General features: G+C 45.0%; 1 protein-coding gene across 3 annotated transcripts in view; it reads left to right on the forward strand.

Annotated features, from left to right (window-relative positions):
• The window catches only part of LOC147626918 (uncharacterized), a 113,330-nt gene that overhangs the window by 78,224 nt on the left and 17,905 nt on the right, over positions 1 to 17,201 (forward strand). For all 3 annotated transcript variants that reach the window (XM_086815471.1, XM_086815472.1, XM_086815470.1), the window contains 4 exons: positions 15,031 to 15,213; positions 15,309 to 15,411; positions 15,629 to 15,817; positions 16,046 to 17,049. In XM_086815471.1, coding sequence (XP_086671597.1) covers positions 15,031 to 15,213; positions 15,309 to 15,411; positions 15,629 to 15,817; positions 16,046 to 17,049 — 1,479 coding nt within the window. The remainder of the gene's footprint in view (positions 1 to 15,030; positions 15,214 to 15,308; positions 15,412 to 15,628; positions 15,818 to 16,045; positions 17,050 to 17,201) is intronic.

Raw genomic sequence — 17,201 nt, forward strand, 5'->3', positions numbered from 1 at the left:
ACTGCATATCCTTTAGTGAGGCTATCCTCTGCTGCCTATCTCATAGAGAAGTGTAGACTAGTAAAGGTTAGCTCCGAGATAGACATATGAGTGCACCATCCCAACCCTGCTACCCATGTAAGTGATCTCTGTATGGCTTGCAATTGGGTAGGAGGTGTGGAATACCATAACCTTTGTTTTCCCAGGTTGACTGAGGGCCCCCTTTGTGTGCGAAAATCCTATAAAGTATCCATGTGGTCTCTGTATAAGAATTGTCCTCTTGGTTAGGACAAAATTTTTATATGTAAACTTGCACCTAGTGTTGGGCACTGATGACATGAGTAGGGATGTCATAGCACCTAGTCCATGCTATGCATGATGGAGTCGATGATCTTTTACTTTATGATTGGACAATCTTTGAGGTAAATTTCACACTTTCTGTATCCTTGTCTTTGCTTGTTTTGTTTTAGTGAACTAGTCATTTAAAGTTTGTTTTGTTGTTGCTAATTAGTCATTCAAAATTTGTTTAGCTTGTTTGTTAGAAATTCTTTTGTTGTGGTTCAATAAAGAATTTGTGTGTGTATGTGGGTGTGTGTGATTTTTTTTTTCGACTGGCCTTTGGCCCAAGATCCTCCCATAGTTACCGATTTTTCACCGCCCGTAGGCGTAGGAGTGATGCCACCGGCACCAAGGGGGGTTTTGAACCCAAGACCTATTGGTCCTAGGCAAACACCTTCACCACTTGAGCAATCACCTCATTGGCATGGGTGTGTGTGATGTAGTTATGTATCTGTCTAGTTTTGCAAGTTATTATTATTATTTCTTCTTGGGTGTTCTATATTAAGCTTTTCTATTTTGATTTGTTTGTTTTTAGTGATTCTCTTCTTTCTTTTAAAATTATTCGTAAGTTCAGATTCATCTGGCCTTATGATGGTATATATATCCATGTGCTTTTGTAGCCCCTCCTTAGAATCTGCACTGAGTACAATATCATTAGCATATATATCCATGTGCTTTTGTAGCCCCTCCTTAGAATCTGCACTGAGTACAATATCATTAGCATATAAAAGGATGGAAACAAGAAGACCTCATAGAAAAGCTCCTCCGCCCCCCGTTTCTGTCAATGAAGTATGATCTCATCTATGTTAAGTCCAAACAGGGTTGGAGATAGTGGGCATCCTGCCAATAACTGACTCATATAAGGCAATGATAGCCCATATCGTGTTAGACAGGACCCCAAGATGGTGTAAGCGTTGTAGGAGGCGGGCCCAAGGCACTATATCAAAAGCTTTGCGGATGTAACACGCGGAAGCTCTGGGGGTCTTCTTTCAGCCCTAAACACTACTGAGAACATGCTGATGCAAAACGCAGACAGAAGGGGAGAGAGAGAGAGAGAGAGAGAGAGAGATAGCTGGAAATTCCATATATTCATATGGTACAAAAGGTACCCTAATCTACAGCCATAGGCTGCCTTACATAAAAGGTGGAATACACCAAAATCTGTCCTAAACTTGGACCCAACTCATAAGGAGTTGAATGGTCATAACAATGAGGCACTTTGTGCCTTTTTATAGGCCCTTTGGAGCATTGGAGTGCTGGCCGACTGCTGGTCGGCCAGCCGACTGGCTTATCTTATCATAAATGCAGCGCCGAGTGGTCATAATCCCATGTAATGATGCGCTTTCAGCCGCCTTGTCCTCTGGTACAGCCGACGTCATCCTTCATGTAGCCGACAGTCCCTTCTTGCAGCCGACAACATCCTCTTCATGTCCTCCATGCCTTGCTCCAAGTCCACGCTAGCCTCTTCTGCACCTTATGCTCCTAAATTCTGGTTCTAATGGATCTTTTTCTGGTTGCCCCTTCTGGATTAGCTTCTGAGAATGTCCATGGCAATTCTTGCACATGACATTTCCCTCTGCTAAACTTGATGACCTATTCTTGGATGACTGTCATCATCCCATTCTTTTCCCGAAGTCCGTCTGTCATCCATCCATCCCTGGCAACCCTTTTCTCTAAAAACCCGGCCCGGTCTCCAAAACCACTCTGACTCTGAATAAGATCTACGCATCTGTTCCATCCAGTCCCCAATCCCTTCCTGCCCTGACTCTGAACACTGTCTTGGTCTTCATTCCTGAGAAATGAGTCTAGCACTCTCACATCACCCCTTGGAGGATAATCCTCCCTTGGGACCGTTGCCGGAGAACCTATCGGGCTCATAGGACTGCCATCCCCTATGGCTTTGTGGAACACCACCAACAAGCCTCTTGGGAGCTCTTCTCGATCCTGTGTTCCTTGCCTTGGGCTTCGTACCCGTGTACTTTCCTGTACCTTGGACCTGTACACCATCATATGGGACTGAATTGTATTTAGCTTTGTTGAGCCTGATGCTCTGATACCAATGTAACATGCGGAAGCTTTGGGGTTCTTTTTTCAGCCCTAAACACTACTGAGAACATGCTGATGCAAAACGCAGACAAAAGGGAGAGTAGAGAGAGAGAGAGAGCTGGAAATTCAGTATATTCATATGGTACGAAAAGGTACCCTAATCTACAGCCATAGGCTGCCTTACATAAAAGGTGGAATACACCAAAATCTGTCCTAAACTTGGACCTAACTCATAAGGAGTTGAATGGTCATAACAATGAGCACTTTGTGCCTTTTATAGGCCCTTTGGAGCATTGGAGTGCTGGCCAACTGGCTTATCTTATCATAAATGCAGCGCCGGCTGGTCATAATCCCATGTAATGATGCGCTTTCAGCCGCCTTGTCCTCTGGTACAACCGACGTCATCCTTCATGCAGCCGACAACATCCTCTTCATGTCCTCCATTCCTTGCTCCAAGTCCACACTAGCCTCTTCTACACCTTATGCTCCTAAATTTTGGTTCTAACTGATCTTTTTCTGGCTGCCCCTTCTGGATTAGCTTCTGAGAATGTCCATGGCAATTCTTGCACATGACAGCGGAAGTCCACAAAGCAACAATATAATCGGCGGCCATCTGCCTTGGCTTGCTTGATGATAGCCCGAAGCGTGAATTTGTGATCCAGCATGGAGAAGGTCCTCCTGAATCTTGCCTGCCCTAGTGCTCTGTATCCCTCTGTCTTTGCCAGTGTGCTGAGCTCCTCAGACTCAAGTATAGATCCATAGAGCTTTGCCAAGGTATGGCCGATTATGATGGTTATGTAGTTATTAGGATCCATGGGGCCTCCCGCCTTATGGATAGGTGCAATAATGTGTGATGACTAGGTGAGAGGGGAAAGCCCTCTAAGGGGCCCTATTAAACATATGGGCTAGGAGGGGTGCCAAGGTGCCGCGTGCATAAGAGAGGTGTTCAGCCATAAGCCCCTTGTGATCTTGTGATCGACTGTTCTGAAGCTTGCATATAGCCTTCACCACCATGTCTCCTGTGAAGAAGGTGGATGTGGTGGGACGTGCGTGAGAGAGAGAGAGAGAGAGAGAGAGAGAGAGAGAGAGAGAGAGAAAGTCTATGAGATAGATTGTGTTACAATGAATCCATGAACTGCTTGTATGATGGAAAAAAAATAAACGAACTAACTACCTGAACAAAATAGTCATATGAGAAGCAAAGTTACAAAAAAGCCCTAGAATGGTGTTGCTATCTTTGGTGCATGTCCTCTATCTAGTAAAAGGGAGGTGTGTGTGTGTGGCCCCTGCATCTGTGACCTCATATGACTCTCTACATCAACAGCATGTGGTGGAGCAATTGCGATCTCTCATATTTGGAAGTTGCCATGTGTAGAATCGCCTTGGCCAAGTGGGCCTCGGCTGTCTGGTCCACTGCAGTTGGAGTGCTCTCTCCATGTTATGCATGGGGGTGTGAGAGGTATGCACATTTAGTAGTGGTAAATGTGTTAGGGGGTTAGGAAGAAGTGCTTGGGATGCACACACTTTTAGTGTAGCAATAAAGGGGTTAGAAACTTTAGTACTCACACTTACAGTATTAGTGACACTTGGCATTTAGTGTGAACACTTACTATATGTACATGGTGAAATTAGGTAAAATATTAAAGATTAATCAAGCATGGATTATGTGCGCTTCTTAACCAACTTTGTGTGCATGTGTGTTGATGTGTGTCGTCTTTTCTCTTTGTCATCTCTGAGGACGTTGAGATCGTGAGCTCTCTCTCACTTGGGGCTTACCCAACATTTGGTATTAGAGCTGGGTTGCTCTGTCGTCCTCTGTCCGGCTCACATGCTCCATGCCAATTGCGCTTGCTTTGCTCGAACAAGCTGTAGTGCCTAGTCGTCGCCTTTGCATTGCTTGTGCATAGTTCCCCCACGCAGAGCTAAGTGTTACCCACTGTAGCCCTTGCTCTGCCTGTGCACAGTGCCCCCGTGCAGAGCCAAGAGTGAGGCATTACAACACGGCCTCCTGGATACATTGAAGACCAAAGACGGTTGGATGGCCATGATGCTCAAGCAATGGCCATGATTACTCTTTCAGTCAAGCGCTCAATTGTACCTCACATCCGATCCTGCAGCTCTACAAGGGCTGTGTGGGTGGTCCTCGAGACCATGTTCTAGTCTCGTAATGAAGCACGAGTCATGTACCTGTTGCGGGAGCTGGACGACTTGACCATGAACGAAGGTGATTCCTTTCAGATCATCTTACCAAGGTAACAGACCTTAAAGAACAGCTGCTGAATATAGATGAGGTGGCTGATAACAGGAAATTGGTCCACCACCATACTTAACTCCTTACCTGAGTCCTATCAGAGTTTCCATACTTCTCTGAATCTCTCTATGAGAGAAGGCGGCAATCCTATATCCTTCGAGGAGTTGGTTGGATTACTTATCTAAGAGGAGCAGACAAGGAAGAACAGATCTAGGGGTGATGCAAGCAAAGGAGACAAAGCCTACTTCTCCAAGGACAAAGGCAAGGTGGACTCGTCACTCACAGGTTGACACCAAGAAGAAGAAAGGAAAGTGTCACTACTGCCACAAGCCAAGACACTACATCGAAGAGTGTCTCCTTTGCTTGCACCCCCCCCCCCCCCCCCCTCTCTCGACGTGAGATCTTGGAAAAATACGAGAAAAAGAGATTTTCAGGAGTGTGCACACAAGGCACAAGGCACCTGGATATGACAAGATTGAAGGTGCGATCGCGGAAGTATATCAAGAATAGGGTGTATACTTGAATGAGCTAACACGACTCCGGGAATAGTGCACAAGAACTATGGATGCTTCCACCTTTGAAAAACTCCCCTTACAAACAAGAATCCCCAAATATGCAGCACTAAGTCCTTGAATTTGACAAAAAAATGTATGGAAAAGAAAGCCCCAAATTTATGTACCTTTGTGAACAAAATGCTTTTGTGAGCTGATTTGTATCTCCCCTCTTTCCCTCAAGTAGACAAGGTTGAGCTTGAGAGTGGAGAACAGGAACAAGATGGAGCTGGAGATGTGGGCGGACAAAGAGCTAAGGCCCTCACAGAGTAGGCCGAGGCGGCGTAGAAACCAGTTGGACAGGCGGAATTGAGCGCAGGTGGCGGTAGGAGCCGGGCAGAGGAGGCGTGCGCAAGCGGCAGTCGGATAGAGGAGGCGTTGTGGGAGACTAGCTGGTTGGCGGCGGCTCACTGGGAAGAAACGCTGCTGGTATTGGCGGCCGTGGGCTGACGACCGGCGGCGGTGGTTGGCTGTGCACTAGTGCCGCCCAGATTTCTGGCGGCGGCTGGCTCTAGACAGGCAGCAGCGGGCAGTAGTTGGCTCTGGGGCGACGCCTGGCTTTGAGGCAGTGGCGGCAACTGCGCGTGGAGGCTGTCTGGCTGCAGCTGAACCAGCTCTGATACCAAACTGTACCACCTAGCACTTGTTTATTCCCACATTAATCACTATTAGTATTTAGCATGCTACAGGCAAAATCATTGTGTCTTGTGATGTTATCTTTGATGACTTTGCATCTCAGCCAATGCTTTCATGTCAAAAACAGCCATCAATTGGACTAGAAGATGTCTTTGATACATTGTTGCCTTTATTTGGGTCACATATTGATGATGTAGAGCCGGCTTTGGCTTGTTTATAGCCATCACATGGTGCTGAAATTCCTGCAATTCAGCCACCTAACACTACTCAAATTGGTCGTGATGTGCCACATGTTGATCAGGAGACCTTGGGTGATGCATTGGACAATGAACACGTAGCTATTCATGAGACCGGGAATGTACCTTGTTGGCTGATTGACAGTTTGCGTGATTGCAAACAGCCTACTCTTATGCCTGGTCGTACTCGTTCTGTGTCTCGTCATGCATCTACTATCTTAGCGGAGATACATTGAGCAGCTCATTGAGTGTTTCCAAATGACAGATTGTAAACTTGTTTCTACTCGTATGGAACCAGGTTTAAAACTTTCACTTGATGATGTTGGTGAGCCATTCGATGCTGCCACTTATCAGTAGGCTGTGGGATGCCTTATTTATCCAGCACATGTCTGGATGTTTAGTTTGCTGTTTCACAGTTGAGTGCATAGCTGTAGCACTCCAGCATTGGCAAGCATGTAAGCATATCTTTCGTTACCTTAAAGGCACTATTGACTTTGTGCTGTTTTATGGCAGCTTGTCTACATTGTGCTTGATTGCTTTTATTGACAATGATTGGGCAGGATGCTATGACACGTGAGTGTCTGCCAGTGGAAACTGTTGTCTTCTTGGTGGTTCATGAATTTCGTTGCTCAGCAAGAGGCAGCCTACAGTGGCCACTTCTAGCTATGAAGCTGAATATAGGGCAGTTTTTACAGCTACTGCGGAATGTGTTTGGCTATGACATCTATTAGCCGATCTTGGTATTAGACAGCCGTCTTCTACCACCATCTATTAGCCAATCTTGGTATTAGACAGCCATCTTCCACCACCATCTACAGTGTTAATTAGAGTGCTTTGGCTGTTGCTCAAAATCTCATATTTCATGATCGCACAAAGCATATCGAGGTACATTACCCTTATGTCAGGGAGAGGCTCCACGTTGGAGATATTGACTTGACTTATGTGCCTACACAGGCCAATGTGGTAGATGGATTTACAAAACCTCTTTCTAGAGAGAAGTTTGAAGCTTTTCACAAAGCTTTTAAACATACAACCTCTACCAAGGTAGTCTACTACACCTTGTTTACATTCACATCATTCACTTCAAGGGGGTTTGTTAGCTACACTCTCGGGAAGTCTCTAGTGTGAATAGGATCTATCCACGGGCACTTTTTACCTTGATTAGACAGGGTTTTTTCCCGGAACACACTCTAGTGTGTTGGACTTCTAGGCTTAGGTCTTTTATATCGTACTTTGTACTTTCACATTATTATTATTAAGTACATTTCCAACACTCTCTCTCTCTCTCTCATATGATGTAACCTTTTGGTCTCATAGGTCATTTTGGCCTTTTGAAGACATTAATACAACTTTCTTTCTTTCTCACTCACGTTTTTTTGTTCAAGCTGTGTGTGTGTGTGTGTGTGTGGGGGGGGGGGTTGCAGAGTTTCCCCCATGCCCCCCATGCCCAACAATTTTCACGGCTATAGAGGCTTCAATTGAATGCTAATGGCTCAATTTTACAGAAAGGCCCAAAATATTATTGAAGCAGGAGCTTCAATTAGATAGAGGGAAGCTAATTTTTGAGAAACTCCCAAATTTAAAGCATATGCAAGGCTTTAATTTGATGGTTTCACCCTAGAATCAGAAAATGCCTAATTCTTGGTTGAGCCTCAATTCGAGCTCAGTTCTCTGATTTTTGAGAAATCCCCAAATGTTTGGCTTGCTGCAGACTTTAATTTTGATGTAGAAGTGATAATGCAAAAAAGTCCCAAATATTTATCAGGTCAATTTTTACTTCTGCAGGCACTATATTCTATAGAATTTTTTCATTGAAGTCGATTTGATGACATTGAAAGTGTCAGCACAGTTGCCGAAAACCTTTTATTAAGGCTGAAGTAAGCCTTATAAGGCTTAGTTAGCCTTAGTACCAAGGCTACATGGCTTGGAAGAAGTCGTGGACAGCCAGTGCAAAGGTTGGCAGCGTATGATGGAGCAGCACGACCAGCAGTGCGAGATGGAGGCACAAGAGAGAGAACAGAGGCGGACAGCTGAGGGCGTCGAGGAGGACACAGGTTGTCTGGATGAGCAGAGGCGAACAACTAAGCAGAAGGCAGGAAGCACGAAGGTGAGGGCGGAAGAGTGGATGCAGGCCGAGAACTGGACGCTGCAGGGAGGAAGCAGGCCGAAAAGCGGGAGCACCCGGGAAGGCCAGGCTGAAGTCGCATAGCAACAGCTGGTCGCGGTGGAGGCGGTGTTGAAGGTGGGAGCAGAGGCGGCTGCAGTTGATACGAGATGCTGACGTTGATGGTATGTGGCTCAATGGGCATGTGGTCGACCACAGCAGAGCCAGCGCAAGGTTTAGCAGGTAGCAGTAGATGGTATAGGCTTTGATACCAAATGTTGGTTGAGCCTGCTAGGGTTACAGAGCAGAAGGCTATGGTGAGTGAAATCTCTCCATGGCTGAGAGAGAGAGAGAGAGAGGGAGAGAGAGAGGGAGAGAGAGAAACTATTCTCAAGAGAGTATTGGCACGACACAATGAGTATTGGATTGCTTGATATGATTTGAAGTACACCAAGTACATGCTTTTATAGGTTTCAAACCTTATCTTTTGACTCGCACAAATCACACTCACATATGGGGACATGACACATGGCACACACTTATCTTATCCAAATAAGAGGGTGTTCACACACATATAGGCACACTTACACATACATGGGGTGTTCACACCTATACAAACACATACAGATAGTTACAGACATACAGGACACAAAAGACTCTGAAATACCCAGCAGCCCTATGGGGTTGATGTTGTAATGCCTATGGAATATATACTACCAAGCTTGAGGATCGCAATCAGTGAGAGATTGACTCAGAATGCTATGACTCAGTGACTGATTGACCTCAAGAAATTGGAAGAGACTATGCATGGTTTAATGGTAGAAAGCTCTGACAAAAAAATGGTTCAACCAAAACATCAGGGACAAAGAGCTCAAGGAAGGCAACTTAGTGCTTCCGTTTGGAATGGGGAGAAATAAAGGAAAAAGTTGAAACTTCAGGGTATGGGACCCTTCAAAATCACATAAATCATTCCACAAGGGTTTGTAAGGATTGAAACCCTCAATGGCGTAGAGACCAATGGGTACATCAATGGAAGTAAGCCAAGGAATCACTATGGGCCCTTGACCCACAATAATTAGTGTGACTAATTGCTCCATTCAATGGAAAGAAAGAGCAAGCCAATGGGTCTATGAGAAAGAAAGTGATACAATAGTGTCTATGTAATCTCATCATGGTACAAAAGAAAATAAAGATGAGCTATGAGCTGGGAATGTCAAATCTGAGCCATATGATACAAAATGGGACTATCATCATCATACAACCTATGGAACTAACCCCCGGTAAGAGGAGGGGGCCATCGAGAATATCAAGCATGGGGTTAGCCTGTAGAAGGCTCTGCAGGTCCGTTGGGTGTGGAAAGGTGGCTCTGTGCCTCTCCAAGATCTCCTCAGGCTAGGGCTGATGTATATGTCGTTGGGGAGGTCCAAGAAGTTTGGGACGCCGGGCTTGTTGTAGTGCCATGGCCCGATCTAGGGTCACACTAGAGTGGGGTCTGGCGGGAGGTCGGGCACCCGAGAATGTGTGGCTTGATGAGGCTGTGGGTATGTCATCCATGGCTGGTCTCGTCGTCGGACGAACTGAGTGATGGTTGCCTAGGGCCGGGGTGGATGTCTCCCACAGGGTCTCGACCCCCTAATCAATGAGTCTCTATGGCAATGAAGCTCTAATAGGAAGAGGCCTATGCACCACTGATATGGATAATCCATGATCCTAGATAAGGGTCCAAACCCCTCTCTGAAGAGACAATGGAACCTCCCTTGAATCTCATAATATATGGTGCACCTGCATATGAAGTCCTCCTTTGACTCGACCTCCGCTGGCACATAGTGCATATCCTCTCCTCACGAGGTATCTGCATGGCTCTCCCTATCTCTATCCTCAAGCTGTATGATGACACCCGCAATTGGCCCCATTGCAATCCGCATGGTATGTGACATGTATATGTCAAGATATCTGGCCCTCAGTATGAAACCATCCTCTGTAAGCCTCATAAAAGTTTCCATGTAGTATTGCCGTTTGTGTTAGAGTAGCTCATGTGTTGTGATCCAGGTATCATATGTATATTCCCAATAAATCATATTTGATCACCTGGTTCCTGTCATCCTGAGAGAGTCTAATGAATGGGGAGTCCGGGTCATACGGGAGTGGTGGGAGGCAATCCATCGTGACTCCCTGCCTCGTGAACCAGATGCATACTCGACTATACCATGGCTAGCTACTGGGAGGACTGTAGGGCGAGACTCGAGAGTCTCTAGGGAGACCATGGCACTGATGATCGAAGGATTTACAATATATGCAGTACAGCAAAACATGTGCCTTATATGCGCAACGGGGATTGGGATGGTCATAGTGATTGCAGTTAACACAAGGCATTTCGTTTCTCACTTGTAGAGGCATTAAGAATGGTTGTTTTTGAAGGAGCTCGTCCTCTCTTAGAGATGTCGATTGAAAGCTTTTAAGCAAGGCTGCATAGAATTCAAGGAATGACAATTCCGAGATCAATCTTTCTTTTGTCATTACTTCACTTGGTTTAGATGAGGAACACCTCGTAGCATGATCATCTTCCAGCAAGTTGTCATCTAAATGTACTGCTTTTTTACAACATTGATCGAATGTTTCCGGATTGGATACAATGATCAAGTTGTGTAAGCTGTTATTCTTCAAGCCCCAACTCTCAAAGATGCTTGGCAGAATGGAATTTCGCTTGGAACCTCTCCAATCAGCAGCTGATTCAGGCACCTTCCCAGAGTCTTTTGATGTTTTTGTTTTTACAAGAAGCTAGAGCTAGCCTCAAACATGATGAAAAACACAGAAATTGAAAATTGCTTGAATGTTGAGGGTAATTAGGAGCACTTGCTTGCTTCTTCCCCACTCTCGGTGAAGACTCGAATGCTCAGATGCTCAATCAACGATCCAGTCTCTGGGTAATCTCCCACAAAACAAACAATGTTAATCAACCAACCTGTGGATTTGCATTCCAACCGGGCAAAATCAAGCTCTTGCTAATGAATCGAGTAGAGGACCCTAAGCCCAATGCTAATCCCCGACAACGGCGCCAAAGATATTAATGGTTTAAAATGCTACCTCATAAACACAAGAGAGAAGAAGAAAGTGCTTGTTGCAAGGGTCGAATCCGGTGATTTGCACTTGGCCAACCCTATGAGGGTTAACTCCCCAATGTGAGGCCACTAGGGGCTCACTCAACACTCTCTTTGTGTCACCCAAAGAGAGATCCAAGTAAGCTAGGTAGGAGCAAGAGGGAAGGAGCTATGGAGAGCTCTACCTCTACCTCATGCCAATCGTATGCAAACAAGACAAGGTGGAGAGCAATGAGAAGGGAGAGCAACACCATTCCTATTCACATACACCAACAATCATAAGCATGCAAGCATCACAAGCAAGCAAACTACCATAAGCTCAAGAGAGTGAGAGAGAGAGAGAAGTTAAAACTCAATTGAGACAAATGGGATTGTCCTTTTTCATATTCCATAAAATGTCTTATATACATGAGCTCATTTTTTACAATGGTTGGCCATCCAATTACAAATGGGGGCCCCAAACTAGTCTTCCTAGTTTAACTAGCTCTATGTACATTAGTTCCTTATGACCGGCATTACACAAGTCGTAAGCTTGGTCATCCCTTGTCTCATTTACAATTGGCGCTTAGCGCGGTTACAAAAAAGATGGATTACAAAAGTAATGTGGTAGCCGCGCGAAAGGTCATGTTAACCACAGTGGTTACGACCGTCCATGGAAATCTCATAATGGAATACCAAGAGCATGAAACATGGAACATGAAACATGAAACATGAGAGGAGGATCAGCCCCCAATAGATGCTATACCACTCTTCAAAATATCAAGCATGGGGCTAATGAGTATAGCCGAGAGGTCTCTCTTAGCTACATCACGTGGAAAGGTAGCTCGATTGCGATGGAGCATATCTTGGATCTGGAGTTGATGAGGGGATTGTGGCCGACGTCCGGGGGGCTGGGGGTGTCAGGCATGTTGGAAAGCGGAGGCCCGATCCAAGGTAACTCCTCTCGGGTGCGCGCGCGTGAGAGAGAGAAGCAAACTGTAGAGAGAGTGTGATTGCACAACTAGTGATATGATAACCTTCACCAAGTACATTGCTTTTTTTTCCTTTGTTTTCGGATTGGCCTTATGCCCAAGATCCTCCCCATAGTTACCGATTTTTCACCGCCTGTATAGGCGCCCACACATAGGCGCTTAATTATCTGCCTGTAGGCGATGCCGCCAAGGAAGCACCAAGGGGGGTTTTGAACCCAGGACCTCTTGGTCCTAGGCAAACACCTTCACCACTTGAGCTATCACCTCATTGGTAGTACATTGCTTTTATAGGCATGTAGCCTTGGGAAAACCTTGGCAAACGCCTTGTTAAACATATTGGCTAGCAAGGGTGCCAGATTATCACATGAGCAATGTGCTCAGCAAGTCCATCCTTGTGGTCCTTAGCCTTGCCATGCCATAGTTTATGTATGGCCTTAGTAACATGGAAACAAAAAAGTAACAAGAGGAGAAAAAGCTTTGTGTAGAGAAAGAAAGAAAGATTTTATTAACGTCTACAAAAGTCCCAATGGATCTATGAGACCGACATGTGTTACAAAAGCTCCAGTACACTGTGAACATGGAAACAAAAGTACTGAAAATTAAACGAGCAGAAGACCCGCATTCTATTCAGGCCTCCCATGTACATTTGGTACTGAAAACCCCAGAGCAAGAAGGCCAGAGATACTTGGGGGATGTGTTCCATGTATCCTCTTCCAATGATAGTACCCCTCCTCCATAATTGAGTGTAGAGCTGCAATGGCATGCCTCTCCACTGCAGCAGAGCATGTACTGATTTGCAGCTGGCGGATGGAAGGCCGGACTCCCGGAGGCAGGGGCGTCTGGCTGTCAGGAGGGATTGCGCTTTCTCACTAGTGATGCTATGGGTGCATGGGCATTATGGCCAAAGGATCCCACGAATGAGTGCTTTGTAGTCTTATGACTTGTATGATCCCTCGAGCTCTGTGGAGGCATCTCACAGAGCCCAAGGTCTGTAATGGATGTCTGGGAGGCATTTCACTGGCTTTGGCTCCCTAGGTGTCTAAGCATGGTCTCTTGGTAGCAGCCAGCGAAGCTTCAATAGGTACAGACCCAAGCATCTTTGGTCCTCATAATGCATAACCCGTGAGAGGGTCGAATTTTTCCTGAAAGTTGAAAGAGAGAATGAAATCTCCCGTGAATCTCATGGTAAGATGAGCATCTGAACATGTATTGCTCCTCTGTTCTGTTATGCATACCTTGCATATCCGTGCCTCCCAAGGGATGTGATCTGCTCTACTGGACTCAATCCATACAGGGTGGTATGATATTCTCAGCTGGCCAATGGTGATCAGCATGGCATGTGACACATGCCTCTGAAGATAGCCAGGGCTCACAATAAATCCACCCTGTGAAACTCGTAGAGAGAGAAAGAAAGACCCCTTCAAAAGACCCCGAGGGTCTATGAGACCACAAGATAGTACGATGCATCCATGATAAATACTGAACCCTGGAAAATAATAGAAAAACTGTAAGAAACTAGCTACATAAGCTAAAGTAGCATCTCTTGGCCGTGGTGGGAGCTTGCCATATCGAGAGAGAGAGAGAGAGAGAGAGAGAGAGAGAGAGAGAGAGAAATGAAATGATATATTAACGTCCTCAAAAGGCCAAAATGACCTATGAGACCAAAAAGGTTACAACAATTGGTGGATTTGATACAATGTCTGTGTAAGAAAAGCTAAAACAACTAACTGAAACTGAAACAACAACTATAAGGAAAAGTAAGGTACTAGGAGCTCCTAATGGAGAGAGAGAAAGAAAGAAAGAAAGAAAGAAAGATATATTAACGTCTACGAGAGGCCAAAGTCGGCCTATGAGACAAAAAAATAATACAACTGTGTTCTTCCGGTCATCGAAAGAAAAGAAAGAAAAGAAAAAGTGTGCATGTGTTTGGATACAACTGTGAATCATCATGGATCGGTGGAGCCCATATACAAACAATATAAGGGGGGGTGGGGATGTGGATGGAGTGCTAAGGCAAGATGCATCTCTATATGCTGAAGGGGTAGTACAAGCATGCTATGCAGATCTATGTCTAACTCCATCCAGTGCCATAAGAGGGATATAAGATATCATACATCGCCAATGCGGAGGCTGTGAATGGCGTGAACATGTACCTTGAGTCTGAATGAAAGCGAGATACCCTCTCCTGTGTCTCCATCTGGTGTCTCATTCGGATAGCTGCTACCTCTCGGTGACGGAGTCGGGGTGCTCTATGTCCAGTCTGTCTAGGTCTCCTCCTGGCTCTCAATTCCTCTGCTCTCTGTGCGGTCACCCCACGTGGTACATCAGCTGGCACTGGCATAGCTCTCTGGAAGAAATCTGTGAGCTGGGATTGTCTCCCACCCCTAGTGGGAGCGGGTGTCTGGAGGAGTCTCTCTCGAGAACTATGAAGCTCTAGTAGTAGTCTGTCAAGCTGTCGCTGGTCCGAGGCCTCCATCAACTGATGTAGTGAAGAGTGCTCCTCAAACAATCCTGCATATCTATCTCTGACCCCCTGGTGGGCTCTACATCTACATACAAAGTGATCCTCAGTCTCCACCTCCTCGCGGCACAATCTGCATATCCGCTCAGCTCTGGGAACCCGTGCCGCTCTCCCAGCCTCTATTTCTAGCTGATGTGATGAGACTCGTAGCTGTGCAATAGCAACGCGAGAACTGTGTGGCATGTATACATCCATGTACCGCGGTCGATGTATAAACCCATCCCGAGAGAGAGAGAGAGAGAGAGAGAGAGAGAGAGAGAGAGAGAGATTAGGGTACCACTAAACAACAATATTACAGGTGGATCGACTAATAGGTAGAGACCATCTGTTCAAGCGAAGTATAATACTTGTGAAAGCTTGGTGTTATTATGAAAGTCGCATTTTAGGAGCCCATCATGGGCTCATTTCTACATATGCTCTGGAAATACTCGTTCTTTACATTGTCAATCTGTTTCATGCTTCACTCCGTGGTCCCTTTGAGGCAAGTGCTTGATGTTCTTTCAGTTCATGTTTTATTTTGAGAGAGATTACAATATATATTTTTTAAAATTTTGATTAAATCTCAAAATTGAACAGGTCTTATATAAATTTCTCCGATTCTTTAGCCAGTTTGACTGGGAGCATTTCTGTCTAAGTTTATGGGGCCCTATTCGTCTTTCAGCGCTACAGGATATGGCTGGTATGTGATTATTGCAGTGATTAGGTACTAACCTGCACATTGTCCTCACGTGTCCTTACCCGCACATTGTCTTTGTGTCCTTACCCACGCACTGTGTTCACATGTCCTTAACATTGTGCTCTTATGTCCCAACCAAATAAAGAAATCACATTAAAGAAAAAAAAAAGAGAAACCATGCTTTCTCAATGAAATAACACATCCTTTATGTTTGTTTCAGCTGAGCCACTGCAAAACAATGGGGATGAGCTTCTGCTCAGCCAAGAATTCTTGTTCAAATGCAGCCAAGTATATGGAGTTACACCTGTAGGAGGTCAAGATTTCCAAGGGAGAATTTTCAGCTCAAAGAATATGAATGTGGTGGATCCATTGAGAGTTAATAACAACCTTGGACGCAGCGTAAACAGAGGTATCATTCATACACATGCATATACTTATGTATATGTTTACATATATGTACATGTATATGTATGTATGTTTTTGTGTCTGTGCACATATATTTTTGAGTGTATTTGCATAGCATTGCCACCATATTAAGTCTTTGTATTAAGTCCATCCTTCAAGGTTGTTTGAGTTTTCTAGTCACAGACAGCCATCATTATCTTATGCTTTGTAATTCCTCTGGTTTTGTTTTTAGGCAACTTTTTTAGGATACGTAGTGCTTTTGCATACGGAGCGAAACAAATGGGAAAGCTGTTCTGTGGTTCGCCTGAGCAACTTGCAGAGAAGCTGGATGAAATTTTTCATAACACAAAAAAGCATTGCAATGGGTATCAGCCTAATGCGCCTGCTCCAAGTTTAGTCGATGTGGTGATTCCTGTCATGGCAGATGTGACCAAAGATTCGCAAGAAGCTGCAAACTGTGGCAGTGAATCCGGCAATGTTAACAGTCATCAAAGTTCCATCATAAGAGAGGATGTTAAGAAAGGTGTTGCAAGCAGAGGTAGGAGTGCATTTCCTCTGGTATGTGAAGCTTCTAAAACAGCAAGTGGGAGGCCAGACAAGACAGATTTTGGCAGCACTAATGGAGTGTCAAAGCAAACTGCTGAATCCATGCCTTTTGTAAGTGAGGTGACAATAAATAGCAGGGAAAACTTAGAAAATGCTGGAGACCTGGCAAGCTATGAGAATGGGCAAGATGGCTTTCGAGGAGGGTTGGGGCAAGCTGATGCCTCTGTAGCAGTGCCCTCTACATGTTATCATCACCCCCGTATGATTCATGGTTCAGAGGACAGTGTGTCAACCATGAATTCCATGGTAGATCAGCAATCTGCCATGCATATAAGTAGTTCACGTGAACAAGGCATTCTTACAGGGGATTTTGAGAGGTACTTATTCAATTTGCAATCTTGCCGCCTGATGGTTGCCTCTCACTTTTATGGACCATTGATGTTCACATCAGCCCTCATGTTTCCATCACGGTGTATGTTTGAACATTATGCTTCTGAAGGTCCTGGGAGACCTACAAATGGAGATATCAACATGTTCATGCAAGTTTTTGCTCAGAGTCACGGGCAGTATCTAGATCCATTACTTCAAGGGTTGAGCTTACAGAATGCATTTGTGCTGCCCACCAATGGAATGTTCCGGCAGGAAGGGCCTAAGTTCCGTCGCGGAACGGGAACGTATCTCCCTAATTTGGTATGTACCTATGTATGTGAACATTTACTGTATTTACACCCCAATAAAGTTCTCAGCTACACATATGTATATATGTTATGTAGGGATGTTGGTATGTATGTATGTATGAATTAATCTATATAGTATATATGTATGAATGAATCTATATATAC

This window comes from Cibotium barometz, chromosome 21, assembly GCF_041138505.1.
Source record: "Cibotium barometz isolate CiBa-2024 chromosome 21, ASM4113850v1, whole genome shotgun sequence".
Classification (NCBI taxonomy): Eukaryota; Viridiplantae; Streptophyta; class Polypodiopsida; order Cyatheales; family Cibotiaceae; genus Cibotium; species Cibotium barometz.